This window comes from Anarrhichthys ocellatus, unplaced genomic scaffold (genome assembly GCF_004355925.1).
Source record: "Anarrhichthys ocellatus isolate YVR2014 unplaced genomic scaffold, GSC_Weel_1.0 scaffold407, whole genome shotgun sequence".
Lineage (NCBI taxonomy): Eukaryota > Metazoa > Chordata > Actinopteri > Perciformes > Anarhichadidae > Anarrhichthys > Anarrhichthys ocellatus.
Window position 1 is genome coordinate 7,010 of NW_022280381.1, and position 13,451 is coordinate 20,460.

At 41.3% G+C, this 13,451-nt stretch overlaps 2 protein-coding genes across 2 annotated transcripts in view; both read left to right on the forward strand.

The window, feature by feature from the left end:
* cped1 (cadherin-like and PC-esterase domain containing 1) overlaps positions 1-7,888 on the forward strand; it is a gene marked incomplete at its 5' end in the record, with an annotated part of 13,821 nt that extends 5,933 nt beyond the window's left edge. The window contains 10 exons of the mRNA XM_031879735.1: positions 151-218; positions 310-496; positions 1,301-1,472; positions 4,264-4,363; positions 4,476-4,612; positions 4,773-4,993; positions 5,069-5,170; positions 5,912-5,999; positions 6,086-6,232; positions 6,371-7,888. Of these exons, the coding sequence (XP_031735595.1) occupies positions 151-218; positions 310-496; positions 1,301-1,472; positions 4,264-4,363; positions 4,476-4,612; positions 4,773-4,993; positions 5,069-5,170; positions 5,912-5,999; positions 6,086-6,232; positions 6,371-6,583 (1,435 nt within the window). The remainder of the gene's footprint in view (positions 1-150; positions 219-309; positions 497-1,300; positions 1,473-4,263; positions 4,364-4,475; positions 4,613-4,772; positions 4,994-5,068; positions 5,171-5,911; positions 6,000-6,085; positions 6,233-6,370) is intronic.
* Positions 7,889-8,153: 265 nt separating this feature from the next.
* wnt16 (wingless-type MMTV integration site family, member 16) lies at positions 8,154-13,290 on the forward strand. The gene is made up of 4 exons (XM_031879736.1): positions 8,154-8,764; positions 9,941-10,173; positions 11,408-11,697; positions 12,832-13,290. The coding sequence occupies exons 1-4, from the start codon at positions 8,673-8,675 to the stop codon at positions 13,288-13,290; spliced, it is 1,074 nt and encodes a 357-aa protein (XP_031735596.1). The 5' UTR covers positions 8,154-8,672.
* Positions 13,291-13,451: the final 161 nt, after the last annotated feature.

The window sequence follows — 13,451 nt, forward strand, 5'->3', positions numbered from 1 at the left end:
ATGATGATGGTGATGGTGATGCTGGTGATGGTGGTGATGACGATGATAATAGTGATGGTGATGATGATGGTGGTGATGGTGATGATGGTGGTGATGATGATAATAGGGTGATGGTGGTGATGATGGTGGTGATGATGATGTTTCCTGCAGAACCGATGAGTCAGAAGAACGGACCAATCAGGAGCCAGCTCTGTCTTCTTCTCAAGACTTGTCTGAAGGTAGAGTGAATAATATGAAGCTTTTATAAGAACTACATTCCCATAATGCCTTGGGGCCATGTTGACAGTGTGAGGTCTCTGTGTGATTCAGGTCCCTGTGTGGACCCCCTCCTCAGACAGATCTACAGCGACCCCCCCCTCACCCTGACCCCCCCCTTCAGCCCCCGGGTGAAGGAGTACCGGGCCGAGGTGACCTTTGACACGGTGATGGTTAGGATCCGCCCACAGCCCGTCAGCTCAGCCTGTCGGGTCCACCTGGACGAGCACCGAGGACCCAGGTGAGACCAGGACCTCTGACCCTGATCCTGACTCCAGACCCTAGACTCCTGAACACCGACTCCTCACTCCTGACTCCTGAACACTGACTCCTGAACACTGACTCCTGACTCTGGACTCCTGACTCCTGAACACTGACTCCTGACTCCTGAACACTGACTCCTGACTCCTGAACACTGACTCCTGAACACTGACTCCTGACTACTGAACACTGACTCTTGACTCTGGACTCCTGACTCCTGAACACTGACTCCTGACTCCTGAACACTGACTCCTGAACACTGACTCCTGAACACTGACTCCTGAACACTGACTCTTGACTCTTGAACACTGACTCTTGACTCCTGACTCTTGACTCCTGAACACTGACTCTTGACTTTTGACTCCTGACTCTTGACTCTTGAACACTGACTCTTGACTCTTGACTCCTGAACACTGACTCTTGAACACTGACTCTTGACTCTTGAACACTGACTCTTGACTCTTGAACACTGACTCTTGAACACTGACTCTTGACTCCTGAACACTGACTCTTGAACACTGACTCTTGACTCTTGAACACTGACTCTTGACTCTTGAACACTGACTCTTGACTCTTGAACACTGACTCTTGACTCCTGAGTCCTGAACACTGACTCTTGACTCCTGACTCCTGAACACCGACTCTTGACTCTTGACTCTTGACTCCTGACTCTTGACCTCACAGCTCAGAGTATTGAGTTCAGGTTCTTCGTCTTCGTCTCATTTCTTTACGTCTGACTCAAAGTTGTTGATGATGAAGATAAAACGTCTCTCTTCGTCTCCAGGATGGCGAACTACCCGGTCGGCCTCGGCAACAGCCGGATCAGCATCCTGGTGACGGACGACGACGGCGAGCCGGAGCCCGTCGTCATGACGATCTACACCGTCCGCGTCTACCGGGAGAGCCGGCCCAGTCTGCCGATGTTCGGGGATCACGTGACCTGCGGCTTCGTGCAGGTACGTCAGCCGCTCTCCTATTGGCTGCTGGGCTGTGGGCGGGGCAGGATGTGATGTCAGGTGATATCATCCTCTCACCTTCAAAATAAAACTCTTCAGTCACATTTTCTTTGTCATTCCTTGTTGTTGTTGTTCTGTAGAATGTTTCATTATGTTTCATAATAATCTGACGTGTTGATCCAGATTATCTTCACTGACTCAGTGACATCAGATCTACGTTTAACATTCAACACGACATTCTTCTGTTTGACTTGAAACGTTACAACGTTCACATTTTATATCTGTTCCAATAATTTAACATAAAATTTATTATCATTATTATTATTAATAATAGTAATTATATTATATTATAGATGAATTCGTCATCACCATAAACTTCATATCTGACATTTTCAAATTAAACACAAATCAATGAGTTTCTCAGAAAGAGAAAAAGTAAAAACTCCAGATCATCCTTCACTTCTACATAATAATAATAATAATAATAATATTAATATGTTTCTGGATTTTATGAATTCAATATGTATTTATTCTAAATTAAAGTTTGTAATTACAAAATACTTCCTGTTGTTTTTATTGTTGACCAAAGTTTGTTTCTCTCATTATTTTGTGAATAATTTATATATTCATGAATAAATATATCATTAATAGATAACAATTTAAAATGCATTAGTTACTCTTGATATATTTAAAGTAAATGTAAATATTTAAACAAAATGAATCTGATCCTAAAACAACAAAATGAACATTTTGACCTCAATATTTAATATTTTGTTTATTTAATATGTTCATAAAACAAAGTTCACCTTTAAATTCATTTATATTTATGTTTATCTATTCATCATAAAAACAGTTTATTCAGAATAAAGTCTCATTATTATTCTGCTACACAACTTAAATATTAATCTTCATTATAAAAGTGAAATCATTCCAAAAACTAGAATAATGAAAATTAAGTTACATCAATTTATATATATATATAATGTAAACAAACCCTTCTTTAATCGTCTTTATTATTTAATGTCATCTTTAATCTTTATTATTTATTATTTAATATTTAATATTTAACTGTATTCATATTTAACTGTATTCATATTTTACTGTATTCATATTTAACTGTATTCATATTTTACTGTTTTAATCTTTAACAGTATTCATATTTAACTGTATTCATATTTTACTGTTTTAATCTTTAACTGTATTCATATTTTACTGTATTCATATTTTACTGTATTCATATTTTACTGTATTAATCTTTAACTGTATTCATATTTAACTGTATTCATATTTTACTGTATTAATCTTTAACTGTATTCATATTTAACTGTATTCATATTTTACTGTATTCATATTTTACTGTATTCATATTTCTTTAACCTGCAGGTGAAGACTCGTTGAGACATTAATGTTACATTTAAATGAGAGAAAAACAGAAATAAACTATAAATATAAATCTGAAGTCATTTCATCACAAAAACTTCATTCTGGATTATTCCTTTGTTTTGATTCACAACAAACCTCTGAAACATAAACAGGGTTCACTATTCAATGACCACGTTTATCCATCACACAAAGAGGTCTTGAGTTCTGGGTCTTTAGTTCTGGGTCCTGGTCTCTGGTTCTTTAGTTCTGGGTCCTGGTCTCTGGTTCTTGAGTTCTGGGTCCTGGTCTCTGGGTCTTGGTCTTAGTCTCTAGATCTCGGTCTTGGTCTCTAGGTCTTGGTCTCTAGGTCTTGGTCTCTAGGTGTTGGTCTTCAGGTCTTGGTCTCTATGTCTCTAGGTCTTGGTCTTGGTCTCTAGATCTTGGTCTCTAGGTCCTGATCTCGGTCCCGGTCTTGGTCTCTAGGTCTTGGTCTTCAGGTCTTGGTCTCTAGGTCTTGGTCTCTAGGTCTTGGTCTCTCGGTCCTGGTCTTCAGGTCCTCTCTGTGTGATGAAGGCCGGCGGCGGTGCGTTTAATGTCCTCAGTGGGTGCTCTGTGTTGTGCCGCGGTGGTCCAGCGGTGGTCCAGCGGTGGTCCAGCGGTGCTGATCTCAGAGCAGCGTCCCGGGTGTTTGAGAGCTGACTCTGACTCTCAGGTACGAACAAGAAAATCCCTGTTAAGTTTTCTTCTCTCACTTTGTTGTGAACTGAGACGCCGCCGTGCAGAATGTGACGCCGCCATGAAGAAACCTGCAGAAGAAGAAGTGTGTGTGTGTGTGACGGCCCCTCTGAAGTCGGGTCCAGACCCGGCGGCTCCCACGGGGCCCCGAGCTGAGGTGTCCTGGTTTACTTTACCTCTGACCTCTGACCAGGAGAGGAGGATGCTGGCCAGAGATCTGTGGAACAAGAGAAGAAGAACTCTTTGATTTAAAGGAGAGAAGAAGAAGAAGAACTCTTTGATTTAAAGGAGAGAAGAAGAAAGAAGTCAATAATGAGAAGAAGAAGAAGAATGCTTTGATTTACAGGTTTCCTTGTATTGATCCAGGAGACACCAGATCACTGTCACGTCATCAATTCAAAACATCAATAAAATAAAACGACTCATCCAAACAGAAAAATATCAACTTATCATACATGAACGATCAGCTCTCCCTCCGCCCCCTGATTTAAAGGAGAGGAGAAGAAGAAGGAGAAGAAGAAGAAGAAGAAGAAGAGAAAGAAGTTAAAACAAAGAAATCAGCTTCATTTAATAAACATTGAGACTGAAAATATATATATATTTGTATACATATGTATATAAGTATAAGTAAATGGTATAAATGTCCTGTTAATATATATGTATATAATGTTAAAGAGTCCTCTGTGTCTTTCAGGATTGTGGTCTTCCGGTCCAGCCTGGTCGGTCTTGTGGTCTCCAGCCTCTCATCAGGACCCAGAGTTCACTTCAGACCTGCAGTTCAGGACACGTACCAGGTCTGATGTCACTTCCTGTCACCTGTGAAGACACAATGACACATTCACATTCTTCTTTGTTACACTGGATGGATTTAACTCTGTCTCTGTCTCACCTGTCTGTCTGTCTCAGGTCGGTGGGTGGTTCCGTGTCTCAGCTGTTCTGACAACAGGACGTGTGATTGGAGGGAGGTTGCTTGGCAACCAGACAGCTGTTATCACCCGTTGGTGGACCGCCCCCTTCTGCAGGACTGTCTGACGGACAGGAAGGTGAGTTCAGCTCAGACCAAACACTGATTGATTGGAACATCTGCTTCAACATGTGGTCCAACACGTGGTCCAACATGTGGTCTACTATGTGGCCTAACACCTGATCCAACACGTGGTCCAACACCTGGTCAGCAGTCTGAATCCTCCCGTCTCTCCTCAGGTGTTGTTTATCGGCGACTCAACCAATCGTGGGATGATGTACTTCCTGATGGAGCGGGTGAACTCCAGTCTGGAGGACTGGGGGAAGGCTCACGACACGCTGGTCTACAGGAACCTGAACAGGGGCCAGACTCTGGTGAGCTACTCGTATTATCCTCAGTTCTGGTTGGAGAAGAACCAGAGGCCCAACTTCAGACAGGCTCTGCTGCAGCTGATCGACAGGTGAGAGGGGACACACCTGGAGAGGTTCTCAGAGGACATGCAACGTTCTCCTGCTGATGACTTTTCTCCCTGAAGGTCTCGACCTCTGGTGAACTCTAACCTGACGGTCCTGGTGGTGGGAGGAGTCCAGTGGCTCAACACCAATCACCTGAGGACAGTCAGAGAGGTGCTGAACAGGTGAGCAGCTGACACATCCAATGAAACCAAAACAGTCACAACTTACATTCAAGTACGATTTAAAAATGTACTTTTATTTCTGATTATTTGCAAAAGAAGATTTTCACCAAAAATTGTGTTATTGTAAATTTGCGACATGAGTTTAAGAGATAATTTCATAGATAAGTTCTAGCCATAGACTTCTACTTAGGAGAACATGTTAGTGTCTTTTCTACCAACAACATCATCACTGAAGATGAGCTCCAGAACAGAGTGGGAACCCTGGGATCATGAACCAGGAACCACGTTTTCTTCAGACCTTCTTTGCTGTTTGTTTCATGTGTAAACAACACTATCATCAGCGTACAGGTTCACATCCACGCAGAAGCTCAAAACCAGAGGACCTAAACCTGATCCCTGTGGAACTCCTGTTCTGATTGTCATGTAAAAACTCCTGTTAGACCTTTACGGGGTGTGGTGGAGCCCTGAAACTCCACTGGTCCAGTACTGTAGACTGTACAGATGCTAAAGAAACCAAGAAAGAAACCGTTTTTATTGTCATATACATATACACGAAATTTGCCTTCTGCATTTGACCCATCCCTGTATATAGGGAGCAGTGGGCTGCCAATGATAGGCGCCCGGGGAGCCGGGGGTTCAGTGTATTGCTCAGGGACACTGGGGCTAAAGTTATGGGGCTAAAGTTATGGGGCTATCAAAGTCAGGATTGTGGTTTCTATGACACCACCTCCTCCTCCTCAGAGAGTCCCTCAGTGACGTCCTGGTGCTGGTGAAATCTTTGGGGATGGGGTTCCATCTTCCTGTCGACGGGATCCGGTCTCTCAGTCTGGTACGTTCACGTTTCCTGTCCGGCATCACGTTTTTAAAAAAGCTCTTCTGTACTCTGAAGGACTTAAAATGGATCTGTTCTTTCAGAAAGAGGTCCAGGATCTCTACAGAGAGAACCAGAACATCATCACCGCAGCAAAGCATCATGGGTACGAGGTGATTGACACCTTCAGCATCACGATGGGTCGGTACAAAGAGTTCCTGCAGGGACGATGTGCCTGCCACTTTCATGAGGTGATAGAGTTTGATATATCAGATAATAATGTTTATTCATCCTTTAAATAAGAAACATAATGAGAGGAATCAAAGTACAACTCTTCAATCTCAATGAACCTCGTTAAAGAATATCTGACTCTTCTTCTGCTGTAACAGGTGGAGAAGTTCTGGTCCTCCGGGCTCTCAGACGACACAACGTCCACAGCCAACACAACCGGAACTGGACCTGAACTAGGTAGCCAATCAGTTGTGCCAGACACGGACCAGGAGGCGTGGCCTAAAACTTCATCCTATCACGTGAGAGGACCAGTGAACCAGGTGTACTCTGAGATCCTGCTGAGTCGCCTGTGTTCCAAAACCAGAAACTGAACACCTGAGAGAGAGAGAGAGAGAGTGTGTGTGTGTGTGTGTGTGTGTGTGTGTGTGTGTGTGTGTGTGTGTGTGTGTGTGTGTGTGTGGAGGATCAATGGAGCTCTGCCGAAGGATGAATAGAAGGAGAACTTGTACTTTACTGATGATCTTGTGATTTTCAACGAGTTCTTAAAGTGACAAAAAGACGTTATGGTCCGAGGTGAAAAGGAACATCTGAACACATTTCTCTTCATTCATGCTGATGTTTCAGCTGCTTTGTAATGATTCTGTTGTTACTCTAACGTTTAGTAATTGTTAGTTCTTAATGCACACAAGTTAGCTTCAAATGCATCAGCTGGTTTCTGATCTGCTGCTATTAGAATAAAGTAATAACTGGATTTAACTAGTTTCTAAAGCTGACTTGCTAGTTTCAGTGCGCACTAGCTATATCTTACACACAATAACTAGTTTCTGATGTACTTGTCTTTATACATACAAACACATTTATGGTGCATACTAACTAGTTTCTTATGTGTAGAAACTAGTTAGTATGCATACTAACTAGTTTCATATGAGTAGTTTCTGGTTTTTGACGCATATTAACTAGTTCTTATGGATGCTAACTAGCCACTGGTGCCTACTTTGTAGATTTTGATCCTTGCTAGCTATTTCTAATGCATTGTAGCTCGTCTGTGATGCATACTAACTAGTGTGCTGTGCATACTAACTAGTTTATTATGCATACTAATTAGTTTGTGATGCATACATATTAGTTTGTGATACACTAACTACTTTTTGTGCACAATAACTATAGTCTCTGATGCATACTTACTAGGTTTAGTGAACAATAACTATAGTCTCTGATGCATACTTACTAGGTTTAGTGAACAATAACTAGTCTCTGATGCATACTTACTAGGTTTAGTAAACAATAACTAGTCTCTGATGCTGACCTGATCAGTTTTTCTGTATCTGCGGTCAGAGGAACATCCTTAGTAATATTATAGAGGATTCATATTTATATATATTTATATATATCATATTTAATCACTTTGTCTTTTCCTGCCTCTTCCATATGTAGTTATATGTATAAACCTCAGTTATTGACTTTATTTTGTATATCAGATAATATTCAGAACCAAAGAAATGTCTTATTGATTCTCTGCTTATGTTTCTATATTTTTCTACTGATGTATATCGTGCCTTTATCTCTAAACATGTTTACATGCTTTATATGAATGTTGTGATTCTCATCTTTAAAATATGAAAATGAGAATTTATCAATAACAAAAGGATTTATTTTACTATATTTTTGACAAAACTCTTTATTGTATTTCATGAATGTTTAAGTATCTCTTTTCAAATATTTTTTCTACTTTAAACTTTCACAAATTCATCTTTTTAAAAAACTGTGTAAATTGTGTTTTTATACATTTTAAAGTTATAAGTATCATAAAACTGCGTTTTATCAACTGCTGTCCTTGTTATCTTTGAACTCTCTCTCTTTTATTTCTTTATGTCTTCATCACTTTATCTTTTATATCTTTTTATTCTTTCGTCTCTTTTCATCTGATTAACTTCTCTTTCATTGTGACTGAAGTTCTTTCTTGACTGACGAAGCAGTTTAATGAAGAAGTTTATTATTTGATATGTTTTGTGTCGATGTGAGAATCAGACAAACTGAGGTTTACACCACAGACCAGTTCGTCCTGATGGCTGATTCACTTTGTTGATCAAATGAGATAATGCAGATATTCGTATAATAATCATAAGTGAGTCTCTGCTGCTCCTGTTTCTTGCTTTAGTCGAACCCGTGAACCGAACTCATTGAAAGACGAGACCGGGTGAAGACCAGCAGACTGCTGTTTGTGTCTCTGGTCTTTCTGTCCGTCCAATTAGCGTCCGGCTGTGACGTCATCTTCTGAATATGAATCCCCTGCTGGTCCAATGAGGATCCTCCCGGACTGAGACGGACTGGGTCCACTTCACCCTGGACAGTCTGCAACGCTTCATATCCCCGTTAATGAACCGAGCCCCGGACTGACCCACGTGCTGCTGGACCGGGTTCTGGTATGAGACGGACTGAGCGCAGGTAGATGAAGAGGTCATGGAGACCCGGAGCTGTGGAGTCCGACACATGTGCACTCTGACCCTGCTGCTGGTCTCTGTGTGTCCGCTCTGCTGCAGAGCCTCCTGGATGTGAGTAGACCAGAGACCGAGAGGGACCCGCTCCGTTTAAGGCCTCGCAAGATCTGATCCGGTTCATGGATCTGATCCGGTTCATGGATCTGATCCGGCTTGACTTCAGAGATCACAAAGTTATTTTTCTACTAACACCAGAATCGTGCGCGTGCATCTGAGCGGCCTGCTCGTGGATCTGAGCTGAGCGCGTGCGTTTTACTCTGTAATTCATTTTAACTTGAAGTATTAATTCAATTATTTCTTAATTTAATTCACCGCTTCAGATTATTATTCAAATCCCGTTTTTAAATTCATAGAATCCTCGTTATAGACGGTTATTAATAAAGTAGTTTAAAGTCTAATTTATACATAAATACAACAGATCTTCATGTGAACACTGAGCAGGAGACAGTGAGACGGTTAGATGGTTAAATATCTGGAATAGAGATTTTATGTTTCTCATATGATTTGTTTTTATCTCATGATGTTAAATTGTCTTCAAATTGTTTCAGATTAAAATCTGAAGATGAACTTTTTAATAATTTAAATTAAACGAATCATAATAACGTTCTGTTATTTATTGACTTTGAGCTGAATCTTTGACGTTAATATAGATTTATGATCTTTAATTCAGAGCTCGTCCTCCTTTATAAAGACATTCATCTAAATATATTTAATATTTGAGCTGAAACAGATTCGTTACATTTACAGAAATAAAACAGTTCACTTTAATAACTGATATTAATAACTTCATATTCTGGAGCTATCTTTATTATTCTAGTATCCTTCATTTCAGGCCTGTGGATGAGTTTTACATATATATACTATGTTTATATATATATAATACATATATATATACAACTATTATATATTATTATAATTGATTATATATAGTAATTATTATATATATACTAATTATATATATTGTATAAATTATACCTCCTGTTTCTGTCTAGTTGTTTCTGACATTAACACTTTAACATGTTTACACTAAATTATTTAACGCATCTTTATTCTTAATATTTACATTTATTACGAAATGTATCAGAGTTGTTTTCTCCAAACATCAGTTATTGTGATAATCTCTAAATCTCAGTTATTATAATCACATATCTCTATCAGACGCGTCTCCTTGTGAACAGAACGGGGTCTTGGTTCTCTGCAGACCGGATCAGTAAACATGTTGTTCTGCAGGCGGTTGGGTTTGACCCCTACCGGACCCCCTGAGGACCAGGACCAGGACTGTGCCGACCTCCCTCTGAGCCCCAGACAGAAGGACTTGTGCAGGAAGAACCCGTTCCTGCTGCCAGGCGTCCGGAGCGGAGCTCGACTCGCTGTCTCCGAGTGTCAGAGTCAGTTCAGACACGAGAGGTGGAACTGCTCCACCACAGAGGACGCGTCTGTGTTCGGACACGAGCTAACCAGCGGTGAGGACGGTTACCCATGATGCAACGCTTCATGTGAAGCTGGTGGAGGAACTTCAGCTTTCAGGGTTCTTCTAATACTAACCAGAAAATAGTTAGTATGCATCACAAACTAGTTAGTATGCATCACAAACTAGATAGTATGCATCACAAACTAGATAGTATGCATCACAAACTAGATAGTATGCATCACAAACTAGTTAGTATGCATCACAAACTAGATAGTATGCATCACAAACTAGATAGTATGCATCACAAACTAGTTATTATGCATCACAAACTAGATAGTATGCACATAAACTTGTTGGTATGCATATGAAACTAGTTAGTATGCATCAGAAATGAGTAAGTATGAACCAGAAACTAGTCTTAATGTTCACAAAAGTACGCACTCAGCTGTAAGTTCAGAACATTTGAATCCAAGACGAACAGAATAAGTTGAGACTAAACACAAAGATCCAAATGTTCAACAGAGTTCAGATGTGGAGGACCAAGTTTGTCTCATGACTGCACAAAGAAAAACATAAACTTGAACTTGTATATAATCAGAAGCATATTTTACCAACTTTACTTTATTTTCTTCAGACCTCCAGTGAGAGTGACAGAATGTCGTGTTTATGGACAATAACTGATGTTAAAAGATGTACGGAAGATTTCTCACAATCACATTTTAGTCTCGTCACATGTTTTAGATATTATATTATAATAATAAGAATATTAGAAGCATGTGAGACGTCATCGGAGATGGACAAAAACTAAACAAATGGTAAAGTACTTTAAGTTCTATGAAGATCAGAGCAACTAAATCAAATAGAAAATACGTATTTTACTTTGAAATATTGTTTTGGATTCAGTTTTGTAAGTGAAAGTATAATCACTGAGAGAAGTTTAAGAATATTATTTATGTTTCATGTTGTATTGGAGTGTTTTAATATTTTTATTCTGACTTTTCAACAAATTATCTATTTCCTCTTCATTACCCGGACTGAATTATTCCAAACTGAACCTGGAACTAGACTTGAAACTTGTTGGTTTGTCTTCAGTGATCAGTTTGACCTGGAGAGACTCGATCACTACAAGAGGTTTCCACCCCCTCTGATGTCACACTGACCCCCTCTGATGTCACACTGACCCTCTCTGATGTCACACTGACCCCCTCTGATGTCACACTGACCCTCTCTGATGTCACACTGACCCTCTCTGATGTCACACTGACCCCCTCTCTCCCGTCCTGTAGGAACTAAAGAAACAGCGTTCATCTACGCGATGATGGCGGCGGGGCTGGTCCACGGCGTCACGCGCTCCTGCAGTCAGGGAAACATGACGGAGTGCAGTTGCGACACTCGGTTGCAGGGCGGCGGCTCGCAGGTGGAGGGATGGCACTGGGGGGGCTGCTCGGACCACATCCAGTACGGGATCTGGTTCAGCCATAAGTTCATCGACAACACAGTCAAAAACACATCGACGACCAGTGGAGGATACACACTGAGCACCATGAACCAGCACAACAGTGAGACTGGACGACAGGTGAGGACGACACAAAACATATTGTTTCTGGTGTAAGTTACACAAGTACACTTGACTTGGAACTTGTTGGTATTGACTCATAACTTGTTGGTCTTGACTCGTAACTTGTTGGTCTTGACTCGTAACTTGTTGGTCTTGACTCGTAACTTGTTGGTATTGACTCGTAACTTGATGGTCTTGACTCATAACTTGATGGTCATGACTTGTAACTTGTTGGTATTGACTCATAACTTGATGGTCTTGAATCGTAACTTGTTGGTATTGACTCGTAACTTGATGGTATTGACTCGTAACTTGTTGGCATTGACTCATAACTTGTTGGTATTGACTCGTAACTTGTCGGTATTGACTCATAAGTTGTTGGTATTGACTCGTAACTTGTCGGTATTGACTCGTAACTTGTTGGTATTGACTCATCACTTGATGGTCTTGAATCGTAACTTGATGGTCTTGACTCGTAACTTGATAGTCTTGACTCATAACTTGTTGGTCTTGACTCATAACTTGATGTCATGACTCGTAACTTGTTGGTATTGACTCATAACTTGATGGTATTGACTCGTAACTTCTTGGTCTTGACTCGTAACTTCTTGGTATTGACTCGTAACTTGTTGGTATTGACTCGTAACTTGTTGGTATTGACTCATAACTTGATGGTATTGACTCGTAACTTGTTGGTATTGACTCATAAATTGTTGGTATTGACTCGTAACTTGTTGGTATTGACTCGTAACTTGTTGGTCTTGACTCGTAACTTGTTGGTATTGACTCGTAACTTGATGTCATGACTCGTAACTTGTTGGTCTTGACTCGTGACTTGTTGGTATTGACTCGTAACTTGATGTCATGACTCGTAACTTGTTGGTCTTGACTCGTAACTTGATGGTCTTGAATCGTAACTTGATGGTCTTGACTCGTAACTTGTTGGTATTGACTCGTAACTTCTTGGTCACGACTCGTAACTTGATGGTATTGACTCGTAACTTGTTGGTATTGACTCATAAATTGTTGGTATTGACTCGTAACTTGTTGGTCTTGACTCATAACTTGATGGTCTTGACTCGTAACTTGATGGTCTTGACTCGTAACTTGAAGTTAAGGTAAGTTAAATTAAACCCTATCTGTGTCCTTCAGGCGATCGTCAGAACGATGGCAACTCACTGCCGTTGTCATGGCGTCTCTGGATCTTGTGCGGTGAAGACGTGTTGGAAGACGGTTGCGGCCTTCGAGCACGTCGGCGCGTACCTGAAGGAGCGGTACGAGCGCAGCGTTCAGGTGTCGGACCGGTCGAGGAGGAAGGTGAGGAGGAAGGATCAGCGACGCCTCCCCGTTGACACTCACCAGCTCATCTTCTTCAACAAGTCTCCGAACTACTGCCTGGCAGACCGGCGGCGGGGCGTCGCCGGCACCAGAGGACGCCACTGCAACCGGACGTCCGCCGGCTCCGATAGCTGCGTCCTGCTGTGCTGCGGCCGAGGATACAACACTCACCTGGTGAGACACGTCCAACGCTGCGAGTGCAAGTTCGTCTGGTGCTGCTACGTCCACTGCAGGCGCTGCGAGAGCATGAATGACATGCACACCTGTAAATAAAGACAAAACACACCTGGACATAAAGACCGAACACACCTGTAGATAAAGACAATCCACCTGGACATAAAGACAGGAACACACCTGGACACAAAGACCTGAACACACCTGGACATGAAGACAGGAACACACCTGGACATAAAGACCTGAACACACCTGGACAT

What these genes read in the sequence shown, in the direction of transcription:
- wnt16 (XM_031879736.1), top strand. Translation starts at nt 8,673, where the DNA reads ATGGAGACCCGGAGCTGTGGAGTCCGACACATGTGCACTCTGACCCTG. An exon ending in TGCTGCAGAGCCTCCTGGAT is followed by an intron (nt 8,765 to 9,940) that starts GTGAGTAGACCA and finishes GTTGTTCTGCAG; the next exon opens with GCGGTTGGGTTTGACCCCTA. An exon ending in CGGACACGAGCTAACCAGCG is followed by an intron (nt 10,174 to 11,407) that starts GTGAGGACGGTT and finishes CCCGTCCTGTAG; the next exon opens with GAACTAAAGAAACAGCGTTC.